We start from the raw sequence: 18,065 nt of genomic DNA on the forward strand, positions 1-18,065 counted from the left end.
ATGTTTACCTTTTCAGCACGCGCGGCGGCGGTGGAGCAGGACGTGACGTTGATCGTGGTGCTGGCTGTCCTGGTGCCGCTTGTGCTGGTGCTGCTGGTCGTGGTGTTCCGCAGGGTGAGCCGCAAGGACCGCACTCACGCCCCCATGTACGAGATTGCCGCGTCGGGTACGTAACAGGACGCAAATTTGAGACATTGCTGGGGTATGTATTTTAACCCATTGAGCCTGGAAACAATTGACTTCATTTTTGGCAACTCCTTACGATTTCATTCGGCATACGCTAGACGAACTGAAACGATAACCACTTCAGTACCGTACGAGGCGTGTCTGGAATGCATGATGTATCCCTTCCCCCATTCCTTGTAAGTATGGTACTAAATTATGCATTAGTGATGGATGTGTATAGAGGAGAAATTGCTTAAAATTACATGAACCAAATGATGACCATATTAATTTCAGTCAGTAGTAATTGAGTGTAATTCCAAAATAATAATGAAATTTGGTGCAACAAAGTCAGCAGGACGTACCCTAATTCAAGTGATTACAGTAAAAGTCAAAAGTAGGGAAGGCAGGCACCACGTTATTGCAGTAAATTTTAGAACCCTTTAGCAGATCGCGTACGTTACTTTTATGTTGTTTTAAGATCCCTTCGCAAGCTTCTCTCATTTCTTATAGCCGTCGTAAAAGATTTTAGTATGGACGGTAAGGAAGTGCTATATTTTTTATGCAAAGAAAAATAATAAACATTGGGGAAAAATAAAATGTGAAAAAGGCTGGAATTAAAACTACATTATATTAGAAACCCCCCTTGTTGTAATTACAGAATTATACACTTACAGTTTGGTTGGGATTTATTGCTCACAGAATGCTGCTCAGTGAAGGTGGTTGGTTATTTTTAAATATTTGGAGTGAATAGCCATCACCAGGCCCGTGTTGCTGATGAGGTAAAAAAGGATTCGATGATAGATGGATAGAGAGAAAACTTAGCACTGTCTTACTCTAAAAAGAATGTGTAAATTTATGTCCCTCACGAAAATAGTAACCGGGTACATTATCGCAGATTCATTCTGATTACTGGGAGGGATGACTTCTGAGACCAAAGATTATTTAGATGTATGGAGAACAGGGGGTTCACTGCCATGGGAAGTACATTGGTTAGCTGCTGGTATGTAACTCCAGCAAAGTAGACCAAACGTCAAAATAAGTTGCCTAAGATAAGGGGTGTCATGAATTACCAAATCGGCATTTTTTTTATAGAAAAATATTTTAAATTTTATCACCACATTGATTCATATACACCAAATTATCTGAAGTCTGGAAAAAAAAAAAATATGTTTACTATAACTATTAAGAAAAGAGGATTCAGAGGGAAAATCTGCTAAAGTTAGCGGAAGTGTTCTCCCCTAGCTGTGCAACTTCCCTTGAAAGACTCCAGTTTTGCATTTAAAAAATTATTAAAAATGCATGTACATTTATTTGCACTTTCAGTAAATATTTATACCAAATAGAAGTCAGTCAAGGTATGTTGGCAACCTAAAGGGGAAAAGCCCGCTAACTTTAGGTCTTATAAACAGATAAAACAGTGCTTTGATAATATTTTAAAAATAAGTGCTGATTCAGTAAATGATTCGATTGGGTAATTCGTCGCACTGCAGCCAAAGGACAAGAAAAGAAGCACTATTTATTACTTGTAGCAAAGTCTAACACCACTGCATTATCACACTGGCATTCATATAGCCCAGCTTGGTACATCGGATCAGTCAGTATTTTCTGGTGTTATAATATTTTCTGCAGTTTCCAAAATTATATTTTTAAATACAATACCATAACCATTTTTAGTGTAAGACTCTTTAAAATTAATTGTAGGCTTAACTTTGCACCAATATTGTTGGAAAATTACTTGTATTGTAGGTGAGAAGATTATACTGTATTGAACAATCTCCTTCCCCCACCCTTGAAAAAGATGTAGGGGGGGATTCATCCCCCACAGGATCTGCAGCCATGTTTTGCTGTAAATGATCTTTTATGTATTTGCACTTAATTTAAGTGTTCATGACCTTACTTATACAGTACATAAAAGATCATTTACAGCAAAACATGTACTGAATTGCACAGTACTGCACACAGTTTTACAGATTTATATCCATCATTAATCTTTTACATTCACAGATCTGATGGTGTTTGTAATCCTGCCTAACAGTGTTTTTACAAGAATCAGTCAAGCTCATAATGTCCCATCTGGTAGACGTGCACATACTCACTATTGTGTGTGTGTGTGTGTGTGTATGTGTGTGTGTGTGTGTGTGTGTGTGTGTGTGTGTATTGTTTTCTTAATGACCAAAGATGCATTTAATGTATAGAACCGTGTAGTAGATATAAGTAATATGGTTGAAACTTATAATGGTTAATGTCCCCACAGATTACCCACTGCCATTCTACTCGGATTCTGGCAAGAAGGTGAAGGGTGCTCTTGCACCCGATTTGACCCAGGGTGTGGCTGGCCTTACTCCACCACCCACAGCCCCCAGCCTTCCCCTCTGCTACGATCATCCCTACAGCGACCCAGCTTCCGTCTCCAGTGGTCATAAATCTAGTGGCCAGGGTGGGTCCTATGAAGGTCAGGGTGGGTCATATGAAGGCCAGGTTGGATCATACGAGGAACACTACTCAGCTCCTGCTAGTGGGCGAGGTGAAGGCAGCATCACCTCTGCCTCTGAACATCACTATGACGTCCCACACATACGCCTCCCTGACCCAGACTCACCCCAACCCTCCGAGGCTTCACACCTGCTCCTGCCCCCTCAGCGTGGCCAGGAGGGGGGCAGCCGGGGGGCATTGGACTCCAATGCATCCTCCCTGGAGAAGCCACCCAGAAGTGAATCACCTGCCTCAACCACTGCCAGCGATGCCACCTCTAGTGAGTTGATACAAAATTAATGTTTGTTAGTCCTTTCTTTTGTGCAGAGAGGAAGGATTATCGTCATTTCATATTATTTTATCATTAATTCAGCTGGTATGCTGTTGATGTACTGAAATTGCCAAATACTGGAACTTGGTCTTACGAAACTTTTTTGGAGCACAAACAGATGCTGGTACTTTGTAGAATTTATTTTTCTAAGACACGGTATGATTTTAGGTTTCAGGGTTCTTATAATATAAGTATACAGTATATACATCATAACATATTTAAGTACAATACAGTATGCAAATGAGATTTGAGTGGAGGCAAGGATCAAGTAAGTGATGCCCAAAGATGTTCTCAGACAGAGTGAATGGGCATTGCTATTTTTTCCAAATCTTTCAGAAGTGCACCATCCTAGTACAGTGTATGGTTGAATGGATGTTTAGTGATAACCACTTCAGTCCAGTGACATATTTTACATTGCAAGGTTTTGTAATCTTGTGACAGACACCTGTTGCTGATTGGTAAATGACTCTGTGATATTAATATGTTTGGAAGTGAAGAAGAGATGGATCACAAACAAGGTATATGAACAGGGTTGACAAGTTTTGTACTGTATATGCTGGGAAGGGTTGGCAGTGTTGTTGTTGCTGCCCCAGGCTCATCTTAACTTGACCCCACTGGACTGCTGGAAACCAACCATGTCAGATGGGTTCTCATAATCTTTTGTTGCAGATGTTTAATGACTGTTGTCGGAGTGAGTACGTAAGGTGAGGATTGTTATGGAACAGAGAATAATCTGTTTCACCTATAAATATTACATGCAGACTTGTTTGGATGTGCTTCAAATTACTGTCTGGTAGAAGTGTTTTGCAATAGCTGTTAAGGCCTGAGTTCATATTGTTGGAAGTAAAACCCATTAAAATGTGATTCTGTCTGAATTTTATCCCCTTCTACCTGAGAAGGTACTTTATTTGATTCTGAACAATGCCAGGTGATTTTATTCATGTTAGCAGTGAAGTCCTGTGCCTGAAGAAATTGGACGCATTGCATATTTGAATTCCGGAATACTGTATTCTGTCTCGTTCATTCGAACTTATTTACCTGAGAAGAAACACCTTCAGGCTGAAGGTGTTAATGGTTTATACTCTAGCCTGTGTTTTCCCTGTTCCCTAATGCATTTACCTTCACCTCCCCTTCCTCCATCCCTCGCCTCCTGCATTCTTTCCTTCCCTCCCCTCCATCATAAGCACGTTACCTAGCACAGCATCGTCTCTCTCTGTCTCTCTCTCTCTCTCTCTCTCTCTCTCTCTCTCTTACACACACACACACACACACACACACACACACACCAGTTAACAGAGTGCTTTCCCTAATATACTTAGGCTGTCTTTCTGTTCCAAGCCACTTCTTGTAGTTCTCAGCAGACACCTTTTACCCTTTCAATAGTGATATCTTTTTCAGTTTATTTCCAAATGAATATCACTTTATCGTATTTTATAGGTCAAGAACTTTGAAGTGTATTGATGGGAGAATGAGGAAAGAAAAACCAAGAGTGTGATGGAATGATAGAATGGAGTATGAGAAGAAGTATGGCATGGAGTGGCAGGATGAAGTCATGGTAGGGAAGCTGGGAGACTTTTTTCTCTATATACCCCTTCGATGAACTCTGGAATTAGGCATTAGGTATTATTTACAGTGTATGTTTTAAGCTTACAGGTCTGAGGATATTTCATTTTATTTATTTATTTTGCTACCTTGAAATGTTTTTATTCAGCTTAAGTAAAGGAATCGTATTATGAATTGATTATTGGATACTTTTCAACCTGTCACTACATTGTTTTTCTTTATTTAATCATTAACTGACATTAGCAAGAATAAACTAAAAGAATAACTGACATTAGCAAGAATAAACTAAAAGAATACTGTTCATTCTCGAATGGAAGGAGCTGAAGTTTGAAATGATTGTTGGAAGATAAAATGCGGCATGAAACTTCTGTAGCAATTTCTCTCTTTACTTCTTTCACTCTTTCTTTCATTTCTTTCCTTTAAACAGTTATTCATTTCCTTCCTTCAAATGATTTACTGTTCTCAGTGCATCTCCCTTCTTTTCTTTTCTTTCATTATTTTTTCTCCAGTTTCCCTTCCTCCTCCCCGCATCCTTTTCTCCCAGTCACTTTCTTTATGCTTCCCCCCCTCACTTGTTACCAGCATCTTTCCCTCCCTCCTTTACTCCATCCTAGTCTCTTTACTTCTGATTCACTCTGCTTCTCTCCTTCCATCCTGCTCTCTCACCCCTATCATCCTACTTTTTCCCCCCTCCATCTCTTCCCCTCTTCCTCTTTCTTTCTCTCCCCTTCCCCTCTTCTGCTCCCTTTCTCTCCCCTTCCCCCTCTTCCTCTCCCTTCCCTTCCCCCTCTTCCTCTCCCTCCCCTTCATCTTCTCCCTTATCCTCTCCCTCCATCCTACTCCCCTGCTCCCCTCCCTCCCTACACCAATCAAGAGACCATTGCAAGGCAGCCTGACAACTGACTGCGTTTAATAACTGTTTCGGGTTTCAGGACGACGCTCCCTCCAACAATCACTCACTCTCTTACCCCCTGGCTTTGGCCATTGTCTGCGTGGGAGTGTGAGGGCAGTGACTGGGAGTGGGAGAAGTGAATTTGGGAGACAATAATTGGAGAAGTGGGAGTAGGGAGAGTGGTAGTGGGAGAGTGTGGAAGTTTATGGAAAAGCATGGGGGGGTGAGATGTTAGGAGAGTTGAATATGGGAGAGGTAATAGGAGAGTGGGAGTGTGAGGGAAGGAATGGTAGAATGGGAAAAGTAAGAGGAAGGGATGGGAGGAGTGAGAGTGGGCAATGGAAAAGGGTGTGGGAGATTAGATGGTGGGATAAGAATGGGAGTAGGGGAGGGGAGGGTGTGAGTGGCTGTATGTAGAAGAGATAGTTGATATGGTAAAGGGAATAATGGGAATGTGGGAGAGCCTGAGAGAAGAGATTGTGGGAGCGTGGCAGCAGTGGATGATGTATGTGAGAGGATTTGGGATAGGGATGATGTAGGGTTGGGATGAGCCTGGTGTGTTGGTGGTGACATGACTGTGTAGTAGAGGCGATTTGTTTGTGTGATGGTGTGAGAGAGAGAGAGAGAGAGAAACTGTGTAACTAGAGAGGGAAAAAAAGTCACAAGATCATTTGAGAAGAATCATGAGGTATACAAAAAAGATGAAAGTCGGAGGGAAGAGAGTGAATGATTTAAAATTAGAAATTGCCAGCTATAAGACTTAATAGAAGGATGACATAGAATAAGAAGGGAATGGAAGTAAATTTAAGAGAATTCATGAATAAATTAGGATATTACTGAATGAAGAATGCGAGTAACAGAGAGAGGGAATGATTATTGTAAAACTTAGTGCTAAGTTACAATTATGAAGAGCAAAGTCAAAGAATGGTGAAAGCAGTTATAATATAACAGGTTAGGAACTAAGAGAATTCCTTCAGATCTAATATAGTGCTGGCAACAACAGAGTAAGAAAAAGGTAGCAGTTGGTAATAAAAGATTTGGTAGGGGAACCACAAAATTATCATCATCTGAACCCTAATTCCCACCTAAGAGATAGGGTGCAGAAATGTAATCCATGAAAACTAGCATATACTCAACCATATTGATTCCAGAGTTGTTATAGGAAAATGATAGATCAAGAAGTAAAAGAATACTGTATGTAGAAAGATGAATAATGAAGCGAGAGAGAGAGAGAGAGAGAACCAAATTAATTTTTATGAAAACCATTGTGATCTCAGAATGTACTTGATGTAACTGTGTCAAAAAGTAGATAATTAGGAACTGCTGTTAAAAGTTTTCTCAGTGAAGCATGAAAAACAAGATTGATAAAAGACTTACTGTATGAAGAAATGATTACAGGGAATACTATAAAGGGTATTAAGAACACATAGGAAGTAGTGGGTTCTCAAAAGACCATACACCTGTGGCATGTTAGTACTACGTTATGACATGTTTAATCTGTTGTTACCACTGAATTATTTTATTCAACTTAGAGAAGCCCTGTCATACTGAAGGAGTGTGAAGCAGTGTCCTTGAACTCCTTCAGCTTAACTTTATTCAGCTTGAGGAAGCCTTGTCATTGTGAAGATGTTGGAAACAATATCCATGGATGTCTTTGAGTACAGTGATGTATTTTAATGATTCTGAAATAGTTAAGAATTAAGAGGTACCTACAGTAGTTATGTACAATGCTGCACAGTATATATGAATTTTAGAAGCCTGGCTGCACATGTCTGCATAGGTGGGCTGCAGTGTTATTCACAGTTTTTAATTAAAATATTGTAATGTCTTGAAAGATACTGAAATTGTGTATGGTAAACAAAAAAAAATATATACAGTAAGCGAAAGGTACTGGAAGATTGAGTATAAGGGAATGCCAAACAGGAAAAAATAGACATACAGTACTCAGAAAAAAGCTGAAAGATAATTGAATGCAAGGATTGTGGATGATTTTGTCTGTTGGGTAGCATTGAATTTTTTGAAAGCTTGAATGATGGGTGAATGGATATATGGCCAGTTCTGTTCACTTTTGTGTTATTTTTTGCTTGGTTTTAACTTAATTATAGTGACTGGATTAGAATTAGATTAGTGATTGTTCTGCATAATCGGAGTATTGTTAGGTTGATGATGAGAACTGAATGGCAGCCTAGATATATAGTGGACATCAGTACAAAAGGCATTATAAAGTGGTAAAGTTGGGAGAACTTAGAAGAATAAAAGGAACACTGACTGCAATCACCATGTTAGTGCATAATATAACAGGTATAACTGTCAAAAAGAAAAAAAAAATACTATTAATATCAGTAACAAGTTTGGATTAGCAGAAGAATATGACAAGGGTGATGTTTACTCAGAAAATAGTTTTAGAGGAATGGCAATTTAAAATCACCATAAAATACAATCTTAATGAAGATAAAAGCAGTAGAATAATCATTAGAAAATAAAGAGGGACAAAAGCACTGAAAGAGTAATTATACAGGATTGCTAAATTAAAATCACTATGAAATCCACCACAAATTCAAAGCAAACCATAGTAAATGCAACTTCTCCATGTCCAGTTTCTGAGCCTAGCCAGAGGGTGAGGGTCAGGCCCAGTGATTGCAGTGTTCCCATGGCTTCCCTTCTGTGTGTGTTGGCAGCTTTATGTCCTCACTGTGGATTTGTTGATGACTGGGGTATAAAGAGATTTGTGAATACTGTAGTTACAGTTAGTTGTCATTGCAAGTACTGCAAGGGATGAGTTCTGAAATGCCACAACATTTTACAAATACTGTAATTGCTGCAGTAAAATTGGGAACTGGCAAATTAATTTCATATGTATTGAGGTACTTAAATAGGCATTTTTTCTTTAATTTGCTGAGAGCTTTAAAAAAAAAGAAGAAGAAGGATTGCCATTCTGGTATTATTCCTGTATGTCAAATTTACCATTGGCTGTGGTGGTAGGTTGTGGTGACCATCATCTACTCGCTTAATGTGGTGCTGCCTACTTCTTCCATCACCTTTATCAGTCTTTTTCTGTGTCTGCCATCCTTTTTTCCTCTCTCTCCCAGCCTTCCATCACTTGATATTACTCTTCTTTTCACTGCAGATGACTCCTTATTGAGTGTCAGACCCAAAAGTTTCCTGTAACCCAAGAAACTATTTGCAGTGCTGAGTAATAACCTTATAATGGGGTGATGTAGAGCCTGCATTGGTGTCCCTGTTAACTAGGTGGAGATGCAAATGGGGCACCCATTTGAGAAGCAAACCTCCACGCTCTTCCCTCTGTCTCGTTGTGGTGAGACACTGATCACTGTTGGGGACACTGGTTCACTGCACAGTTGAGCCCTGCAGGGGCAGTTGCTTGCCTGCAGTTGATGGGTCTGCTCGGCCAGACAGACTGGGGTTATTCAGCAACAACAGCAACTGTTGGCTGTATTAGGTAGTTGAAGTCTGAGGGATATGCATCCCCATAAAATGAAAGGACTAAATACCCAAAAGTTTATGCATGTAGAATTGTGTCAACAATTTTTTTTTTTTAGTGTGGGGGGGTAGGAGGGTGAATGTGATGGCGGCCACATTTCAAGGGCTTGAATGAAGTGCAAATGAATGCCTGGACCATTTATCTCTTTTGTGATTTTTCCTTTCTTATTATCTTGATCTGACCTCATTCCATCTTTAGGATGATGAGTATTTGAAACTGAACACAAATAATGGAACCTCATCTGTAAGGTCCAGTAGTTCTCCATTCACGTGTTACCACTTTGACGCTAGTAGGGCTGACTCATTGTCTGAATGGAGATATAGTATAGCCATCTCAATTTGGCTTGTGTGATGGTATTATCAGGGTGTTTTTACATATGTTGGTGGGTTTTTACAGAAGGAAGGTAAAGACAGTATGAATGAAACTCACTTCCTTCAGCAATATCCTGCCACAGCCAGATTCAGACCAATGCACTACAGGTCTTCGGTTTCCTCTTCTGCTCTGTGTAGAGTACCTAATGTTATTGGGGTTAATGGTTTCACTGTCCTGAATTAACAAGTTTTTGGCAGTAGGAAGATTACACCGCATTTGCAGATTAGTTATTTGATGTGGATATTGTTTGTAAATCCTTCCCCTGTACATGTTTAGACTTCATGCTCAAGTGCTTTCATTCCACAGCATCAAGGCCCACCTCCGCAACATGCTCTGAGGTTCCCCACCCCCCAAAAGAGCTGGGTGTTGGAGGTGAGGGGTGTGCGTGGGGGGTGGTGACAGGGGCAGGGGGTCGACTGGAGGTGCCGGAACATGGGGTGGTGCTGACCATACCCAGTGGGGCCCTCCCACCTGACACACGCCAAACACTGTTTGTGGCTGTAGCACCTAGTCCAGCACGCACACCAGAACTCAATGATAGACAGGTGAGTTGGCTAATTTACAATTTTGGGTATTCCTTACCCACAGTTGTTTTAGCTTTAAGGTGTTTTCTTATTACTGTATGTTGTTGACGATATGTATTCACGTAAAGTTGCTCATGATTCACTAAGAAGTTGCTGTGAAGTCAGAAATTATTGGTGTTTATGCTGATGGCCCCAAACCCTTGAGACATAATCCGGTATATCACTTAAGTTGATTCACATGATAGTGGTGTTTTTCCTGCACTCATCCTAGACATTAATTGAGGAGTGTTGGTATCTTTATGTGCATGACTTACATTCTCTGTTTCTCCATTTATTTCCCCTTTTCCTTGTATTATCATCCTTCATTTCTAATCAGTTTTGTTTGTCTTGCATTCCTTTTGTACTGAATTCTTATTGCTTATTTTGTGTTTGTTTTATCCTTGTATATGTTCATTTAACATTTATTATTACTTTTATCTAATATCTGTCTTTTCTCTGATATTCTTTCATTATTTAGCATTATTTTACACATTTTATTTCATCCCCTGGTGTAGATTCCTTTTTGCTTATTGATCTCTATTTTGTTTTCCATTATTTTTGTTTTACACTTTACATCCTTATTAATATTGTACATTACAGGTTTGTCTTTGTTCACTTTGGTCCTCCTTTATCTGCTTTTATGTGCTTTGTTTTGATGGATGTGCCTTCATTGTTTTACGTATCTCTTCTGTGTCACGCTTCTGAATGGTTCCTTTTTTTTAAACAGTTTTTTTTCTCATACCTTTATGTTGTTCTCCCTTTAACCCATTTAGTTTGATTACGTATCCTTCCATCTTTCCTTCATTCTTTCCTCTTCCCTCTGCCTATGGGTGACCCTACACTGAGTGACAAGCCAAATGGTTTCCTGTACTATGGTGGGTGATAACCATATAACTAAATTATGGTGCCTGGTGGTTCAGTGAGCAATTAAGGCACTCCAGCCAGATTGAGCCTGTGTAGGTTTATATTCAAGGGGTGGTTGGGGTTTATTGCTCATGTAATGCCACTCAGAGATGAGTGAGGCTGGTCACTCTCATCTTACATGTCAGGACCAACTTGCCTAGCCCTGGGCTCCTACGTTTTCTCATGGGGCACCACTAGATTAGATGATGAATGAATGAAATTTTGTAGTACATTTGTCATGCTGTCATATGATTTTATTCACCTCAGGAAAGGCACATAGGAGTGTGAGTGGGTAAGTAGCTTTGTATAACCCCTTCAGTATGAGATTTTTTTTTTCTGATTTATCCATCCATCATCCAGTTCTTTTTTGCCCCATCAGGAGCATAGGGACTTGAGGCTAGGCTATTCAGTCTTGACATTTATGGGAAGACTGCCCATACCACAATGGCATTATATGAGCAGTAAACCCTAACTGCCCTTTGGATGTAAACCTTAACCAATTCCATCCGATTGGAGTGCCCTTACCCACTAGACTGAAAGTCATCAGTTAATTATTTGGTTACTTCCCAATGTAGTATTGTAAATGGTTTCTTGGATAACAAGAAATCATTTGGCTTGTTCCTCAGTGTAGAGTCACTTTGATGCTGCACTGTATTGACTGAGTAGATGGTGAGCACTCCTGCATACCAAAGTTGGGGCTGATAAATCATTCCCCTGTCACACTAAGTACAATACTTTCCTCTTGATGGAACAGTTCTCTGGTGCACACAGGGGGATCAAGGTTTGGTCTTTGTATTTTACCCCTGTTGCTGTCACTCAGTTATTGAATGCCTGGTGGTCTTGTGAGATATGTCAGTCCAATCAGATGTGTCCACTAGAAGGTCTGATTCTAGGTAGGGTTGTTGCTCATGTGATGCTGCTCAGGGGAAGGCAAAGTTTGATCACTTGTCTTCATTGTCTGGATGAAGATGCCTAGCCCTGGGCCCATGTGCTCCCAGTAGTGCACTTAGTACATTGGATGATGAATGAATAAATTAAATAAGCTTGTCTGGTACCAGTTACATAAAATATTTAAAGTATGTAATTGAATTGAAGGGGTTAAGTAATTTTGTTTGTTTTAGTGCTTGATTCTTTCTCAGAGTAACTTCTTTCTTGTCAGCTTTAATTTTGGTGTACAGAGCCTTGCATCTGGTATGGTCCTTAGATCAGACAACACTGCCATGCTGGACAAATAATAAACCTTGTGAGGAAAATTATTTAGATCAGACAAGGCTGTAATTTAAGGCACAAGAATCCCTGGAATGTTGTAAACAGTGATAGGCATATGCACACAGTTCCAATTTGGCATTATGGATAAGGGCAGTCAGCACGAAAAAAATAAAAATACAGTAAAACCTCGATTTAACGGCATTCATTCTAATGGCAACCCCAAACTAACGGCACAAAATCTCACGAGGAATATTTATGCAAAAAAATTTTAAAAATTCCAAAAAAATGGGTAAAAATTAGAAAGAAATTCAAATGTGGCGGCCGCCGCGTGCATCTCGATTGTCTGTTTGCAGTTTGCCACCAACTGGGTATGTTTGTGCTCACCCAGTCTTCCTCCCGCCTAGCCTGACCCCAAAGTGAAAAACTTAGCATGTGTATCACACGGTACTTCATCAGGAACGGCCAAGGAAGATTTAAGTGCCACAAAACTTGGACGCTATCACACACGTTCTTCGTATCCTCGGCAAAGGACATGCTTCTCACACTGTTGCCAGAGCCCTGTCTCACGACTGTGGAAAGTGATCGCTGTCGTCTATAAGGGCAAATTCAGCTGCCCTTGTCCAGGAAATTTGTGATGAAGCCATTGTAGTCTACTGATAAAGCAGTACGTTGTTGTTGTTGTGATGTTTTCAGGTGGCGATTGGTAGCAGTACGTCTAGCTGCAGTGGAGTCCTCAGTTTTAAACACGTGATTATTTTATCGACATCACAGTTTCCTTGGTATAGGAAATATTAACTCTTTATTAGGGTTTCAAAACGATTGATATTTATTCTAAAATATTAATAAGTATTCAGTGTTAGGCAAAACGCTCAATGCTGTAGTACGAGATATTCTCTGTCGAGACGCCTGGGTTTTGGTCACACTGTTCTGCTCGTTGTATCCTCGGCAGGAATCCATCCAGATGAATTCCAAATGCCTGTTGTATCGTCGGCAATTTTACCACATTACCATTCCGATTTACCATCGTATCCTCAGCAAATCTCGTATGAAGTGCAGTGTGATAGCCCCTTTAGGTTAGATTTAAGAACAAGTGTTATAGGCTTCATAACTTAGTGAACTTATTTATGTACTGCCATCTATTCTACTCCAACCAGCCAACTAACTTACCTGGGTTACTGTACTGTACTTTTCAGCAGTACAACACCACACCTACCTACTTTCTTTTGTTCTAAATATAAAATTTTTTTATTGATTTTGTATGTCTGCACAAGTTTATGGGCTTAAAAATGTGTTAAAATGTGTTAGCGTGAGTTCTGGGGGTATCGATAGGTGTAATCCCCAATCTAACGGAATTTCGTTTTTTTCGGCATGCGCAGGGCCCCCTAGGGTGCCGTTAAATCAAGGTTTTACTGTAAATAAATAATAGTACTGCCCAACACAATACAGTACAGTATTATGGTGTTAACTTGCTGGCGAGCACAAAGAGACTGACACTTGGTGATGTCGCTTCTCTTGGCCTGTACATGTTCTCATTGATGGTGGCATCTCTCAACTTCCCAGAATAGTGGACCTCCATAAAACTCCTCCGGTTTTATGTACATCTGTGGAAGCAGATTGTACTAATGTGAGTTTTCCATACTAATTGTGTAACAGATTGCCATTGTCCATAAGACAACTCTCTACTGTTGAATCCTTTAGGAGACAGCTGAAAGCCTTTCTTTTTTCAAAATGCTATGACCTGGAGAGAGGTACTGTGATGGATGATTATAGGGTTTAATTATTGCCACTTTCATGTATATATGATGTAGCTTGTACTATATATGAGAAATGTCACAATTCTTGTAATTGTAAAAATAATGTATGTGTGTTGAGCGCTAGTGAATTCCCAAGAGCTGGTGCTTTAGTGAAACAAAAGGCCAGATTATTATTTTTTTCTTTTTTTTTTTCAACTGAATTTTTTTATTTTTTACCATACTAAAGGCAATTGGTACTAAAGATGCACCTGTTGGATGCAAGGCCATTGCAAGTCATGCTTTAGTTCTTCTGGCCTTTCATTTGATCCTTATCCAGTTTTTTAAATAGAAAAAAAGTGAGGGAGGGGGTACTGGTAGCTTTCCTTCAGACATTGCAGAGTCTGGTGATGTGGTGTATTTTAGTGAAATGCATATTAGTAAGCTGTTCTCTCCCCCAGCGTGGGTTGAACTTTCATTCTTTCAAACAGCAGCCTGCTTCTCAAACCACTTGACTATAGATTGTTTACCCTAACTTGGCCCATTGCTTTTGTCCATTTACAGCTTATTTCATATACTTCAGTGGCAGATATAGACATTCCATGGATCTGCATCCTTTCCATAGCACTTCGTGACTAGCATATTCTAGTGTTTGTCTGTGTTACAAATCAGAAACCAAGATGAAGAGGTGGCATTTTAAGGCCAAGTTATAGTGAAAAGAGTATTGTCCTTTTACCATTTTTTCCCTCCTTCCAGACACTGCTAAGCCCAGTGGTGTGGTGTGGCCCCAGCAATGTGTCTCTGCTCAAGCCAGCGGTCCTCTCCTTTGAGCACTGCGCATCTTTACAGCATGCAGCCTGGCGACTCCATGTCTTTGCCTCCAGTCCCTCTTCCAGCCCCACTTCTGGCACTTCCACCACCACTTCCACCACCTCCTCAAATGCATCCTCCTCCTCTTCCTCGTCCTCTGCAGCAAGTGAGGCGTCATGGGACCGGATTATTACCATAGGGGAAGAACGGATTGATACACCTGTCTTTACACAGCTGGATGGGGCCCAGGTAGCTATGTGTCACAGTTACCTATACTGTGATTTCCCCTTCACTTCATTTTTGCTACTAACAGACAGTTTCATTCTACACAGGCATACACTGTATTGTTGTAGGCAAAAAGAGTTTGTATGGTATGTCCTCATTATGTCATTTTTTTTATGTTCTTTTTCTAAGCAGTCCACAATGAACTTAGGAAAAATTGCGTACTAAGTTTATGTACGCTGCTGACCAGTGATATGCAGAAAATGTTAGGTGACCATGATAATACATACAGGACTTCTTTGTCCAAAATAAGGACAGGTACCCCTACTGATTGTGTAAAATGCATATAGGCAGAGGTACTGTGGTAAGTAAAATTATACTTTAAAGTGATACAAATGCTTATGGACCACTAATTAGGGTTGAGAAGTAACAAAGTAGTACATTATAACTCAGATCCTAAAGTCCAGTTTCCAAAGATGTCCACTCATCTGAATATTCTTTCATACACAAGGGGGATTTTGTCCACACACAGTCGGTACATATTTGATGACATTTTTTCTTCTTTTTTACAAGAACAGATAATAAATTCCCAATACAAGGTACTGCTTTGTATTTAATAGTATTGCAGGCTGTTTATTACATGATTTGCTCATGCTTATCGTCATGGTTCAACTTTCTAAAAATTTTTGTTTTCCATAATCTTTGGACCCAGGCATTTTGGATTTGAGAATGTACTGTTTTTCCAACTTCAAAGGAAAGTTTTTAGCCATTTTCAATCAACTTTAAGTACAGATTCGGTGTTAAACTAGGCCATAGTGAGGTTGCCTTATTTTCAAACATGATTTATTTGAATTATCATTTCTGTTGTATTGTTGTATGGTATTCCCTGAAACTCAAGGAAACAACAGACTGAGTGTGACAGACCATATATAAAGTTTCAGATTCACAGAAGACTGTAAACTAAAAGAGAAGTAGTCATTGTAGGAGTATATGTTCTTTGATAGGGGGTAAACTGTGGGAAGTTTGCCTCTTGGATCTGGTATCTCACTTTTTTCATGAAGTCAGCATCATCCCCCACTATCCCACATACTGTTTGTCCTTGCCTTTTATTCTCACACAGAGAGATATGATATGTTTTTTATTTATGATTATGTGGGTGCTTTTGCCTCTCTGCACTATTAACATGGTGTGAGGATGGTGGTGTTAGTATAGTGGTAATGAATAAAATTTTGGATGCCTTTACTTGCACTGGTAGGCTAACTATCTATCTATTGCCAGACGCCTCAATCCCGTTTGGGGTGGCCACAAACAAATCGCCTCCAAGTCACCCTGTCCCCCGCCATTTCACTGCCCTGTTCCCAACTCACACCCCCCTCTCTCATATACCTCTCCACCCCATCCCTCCATCTCATCCTCGGCCTCCCCCTCCCTCTCCCCCCCTCCACCCCACCCACATACACTCTCTTCGTTAGTCTTTCACCCTCCATCCTCTCCACATGGCCAAACCACCTCAGTGTGTTCCTCATAACGCTTCCTATCACATCCACATCAACACCACAACGCTCCTTTATATCCTCATTCGTCAGTCTGTCTCTCCACGTGACTCCACAGGCTCCTCTTAAATAACTCATTTCCACTGCTCTCACTCTTGACTTATGTCCTTCCAACAATGTCCAAGCTTCACTTCCGTTCGTTAGAGTTGGTATCACAATACTGTCATGTAGTAACTTTTTCACTTCCATGCTCACTTCCCTGTTTCTTGTCACTGCTTTCAAAGAACCAGCAACCTTTCTTCCCTGCTGTACCCTTTCAAGCACTTCACCCTCCAAACCTCCATCCTTACTCATCACACTACCCAAGTACTTAAACGTACTCACATTTTCCAATTCCTCACCATCCAACCTCGCTGTACATTCACTAACTTCACCTCTCTCAAAGACCATCACTTTACTCTTCCCTACATTCACCTTTAGATTCCGTTTCTTACACACTCTCTCAAACTCATCCACCAAGCCTTGCAGCTCCCCTTCGTCTTCACTCAACAACACAGTATCATCTGCAAACAACAGTACTGTACAGGGAGTTTCCAAACACTATCCTCTCTCACCAGGGCCACTCCAACATCCACTACCCTACCTTGTACCTCTTTTATTACCCCATCCATGTACAGATTGAACAACCATGGAGACATGACACATCCCTGTTTCAAACCAACTTTCAAAGAGAAAAATTCACTTAGTTCACCATCCACACGCACTGCAGCCTTCGCACCATCGTACATACTCTTCACAGCATTCAACAACTTCCCATCTACTCCATATATTCTTAACACTTTCCACAATCCTTGTCTATCCACCCTGTCATATGCTTTCTCCAAATCCATGAAAGCCGCATACAACTTCTTTCCCTTCTCTAGAAACTTTTCCACTAAAGATCTCAGAATGAATATCTGATCTACACAACCTCTTCCCTTCCTAAAGCCTCCCTGTTCTTCTCCAACTAATTTCTCTGTTCTTTCTTTAACTCTGTCTATTAGTATCCTACCATACACTTTTCCTATTATACTAAGAAGACAAATGCCCCTATGATTACCACACACTTCTTCTTCCCCTTTTCTTTTGTACAAGGGAATAATTATACCTGACTTCCAATCCTCCGGGACTCTACCTTCCTCCCAGGCCAATCTGCACATCTTCCACATCCATTCTACTACTATCTCTCCCCCATGCTTTAGCATTTCACCACACACTCCATCAATTCCTGGGGCTTTCACCGATTTAACTTTCTTCATTGCTTCCACAACTTCTATCCTACTGATTTCTTCCTGTCTTCTCACCTCCCTCCTTCTCCCAGCCATTCCCCAGCCACTTATACTCGCATTACATCCATCCTCTACGTTCAACAATTCCTTAAAGTGTTCTCTCCATCTGTTCACTTTTTCTCCCTTCTCCACTAGTAATCTACCATTTTTATCTTTCACTCCCCTGCTAACTTCACTTCCACCCTGTCTTACTCTTTTCACTTCTCTCCAGAACATTTTCTTACAGTCCCTCCACTTTACACTCAAATTCCTTCCAAATTCCTCATCCACTCTCTTCTTACTCTCTCTTACTAATCTTTTCACCTCTCTCTTTCTTTCCACATATAACTCTCTCTTCCGCCTCTCAACTTCTTCCACGCCCCTATTTCTCATCCATTCATTGTGTGCTTTCTTCTTTTGTGCCACAGCCTGTTTCACCTCTTCAGTCCACCACGCTGTTCCTTGCACCCCCCTCCGTCTTCTCTTCATTCCACGCACCACATCACATGCTGCACATATTTCTCCTGTAAA

The 18,065-nt window shown here is 40.4% G+C and overlaps 1 protein-coding gene across 1 annotated transcript in view; it reads left to right on the forward strand.

The window, feature by feature from the left end:
• The window catches only part of LOC145399618 (netrin receptor UNC5C-like), a 443,677-nt gene that overhangs the window by 397,446 nt on the left and 28,166 nt on the right, over positions 1–18,065 (forward strand). The window contains exons 11-14 of the mRNA XM_080272158.1: positions 17–166; positions 2,420–2,917; positions 9,604–9,842; positions 14,459–14,761. Coding sequence (XP_080128284.1) covers positions 17–166; positions 2,420–2,917; positions 9,604–9,842; positions 14,459–14,761 — 1,190 coding nt within the window. The remainder of the gene's footprint in view (positions 1–16; positions 167–2,419; positions 2,918–9,603; positions 9,843–14,458; positions 14,762–18,065) is intronic.

This window comes from Coenobita brevimanus, chromosome 50 (genome assembly GCF_032717465.1).
Source record: "Coenobita brevimanus isolate Jiangsu-jjx chromosome 50, ASM3271746v2, whole genome shotgun sequence".
Classification (NCBI taxonomy): Eukaryota; Metazoa; Arthropoda; class Malacostraca; order Decapoda; family Coenobitidae; genus Coenobita; species Coenobita brevimanus.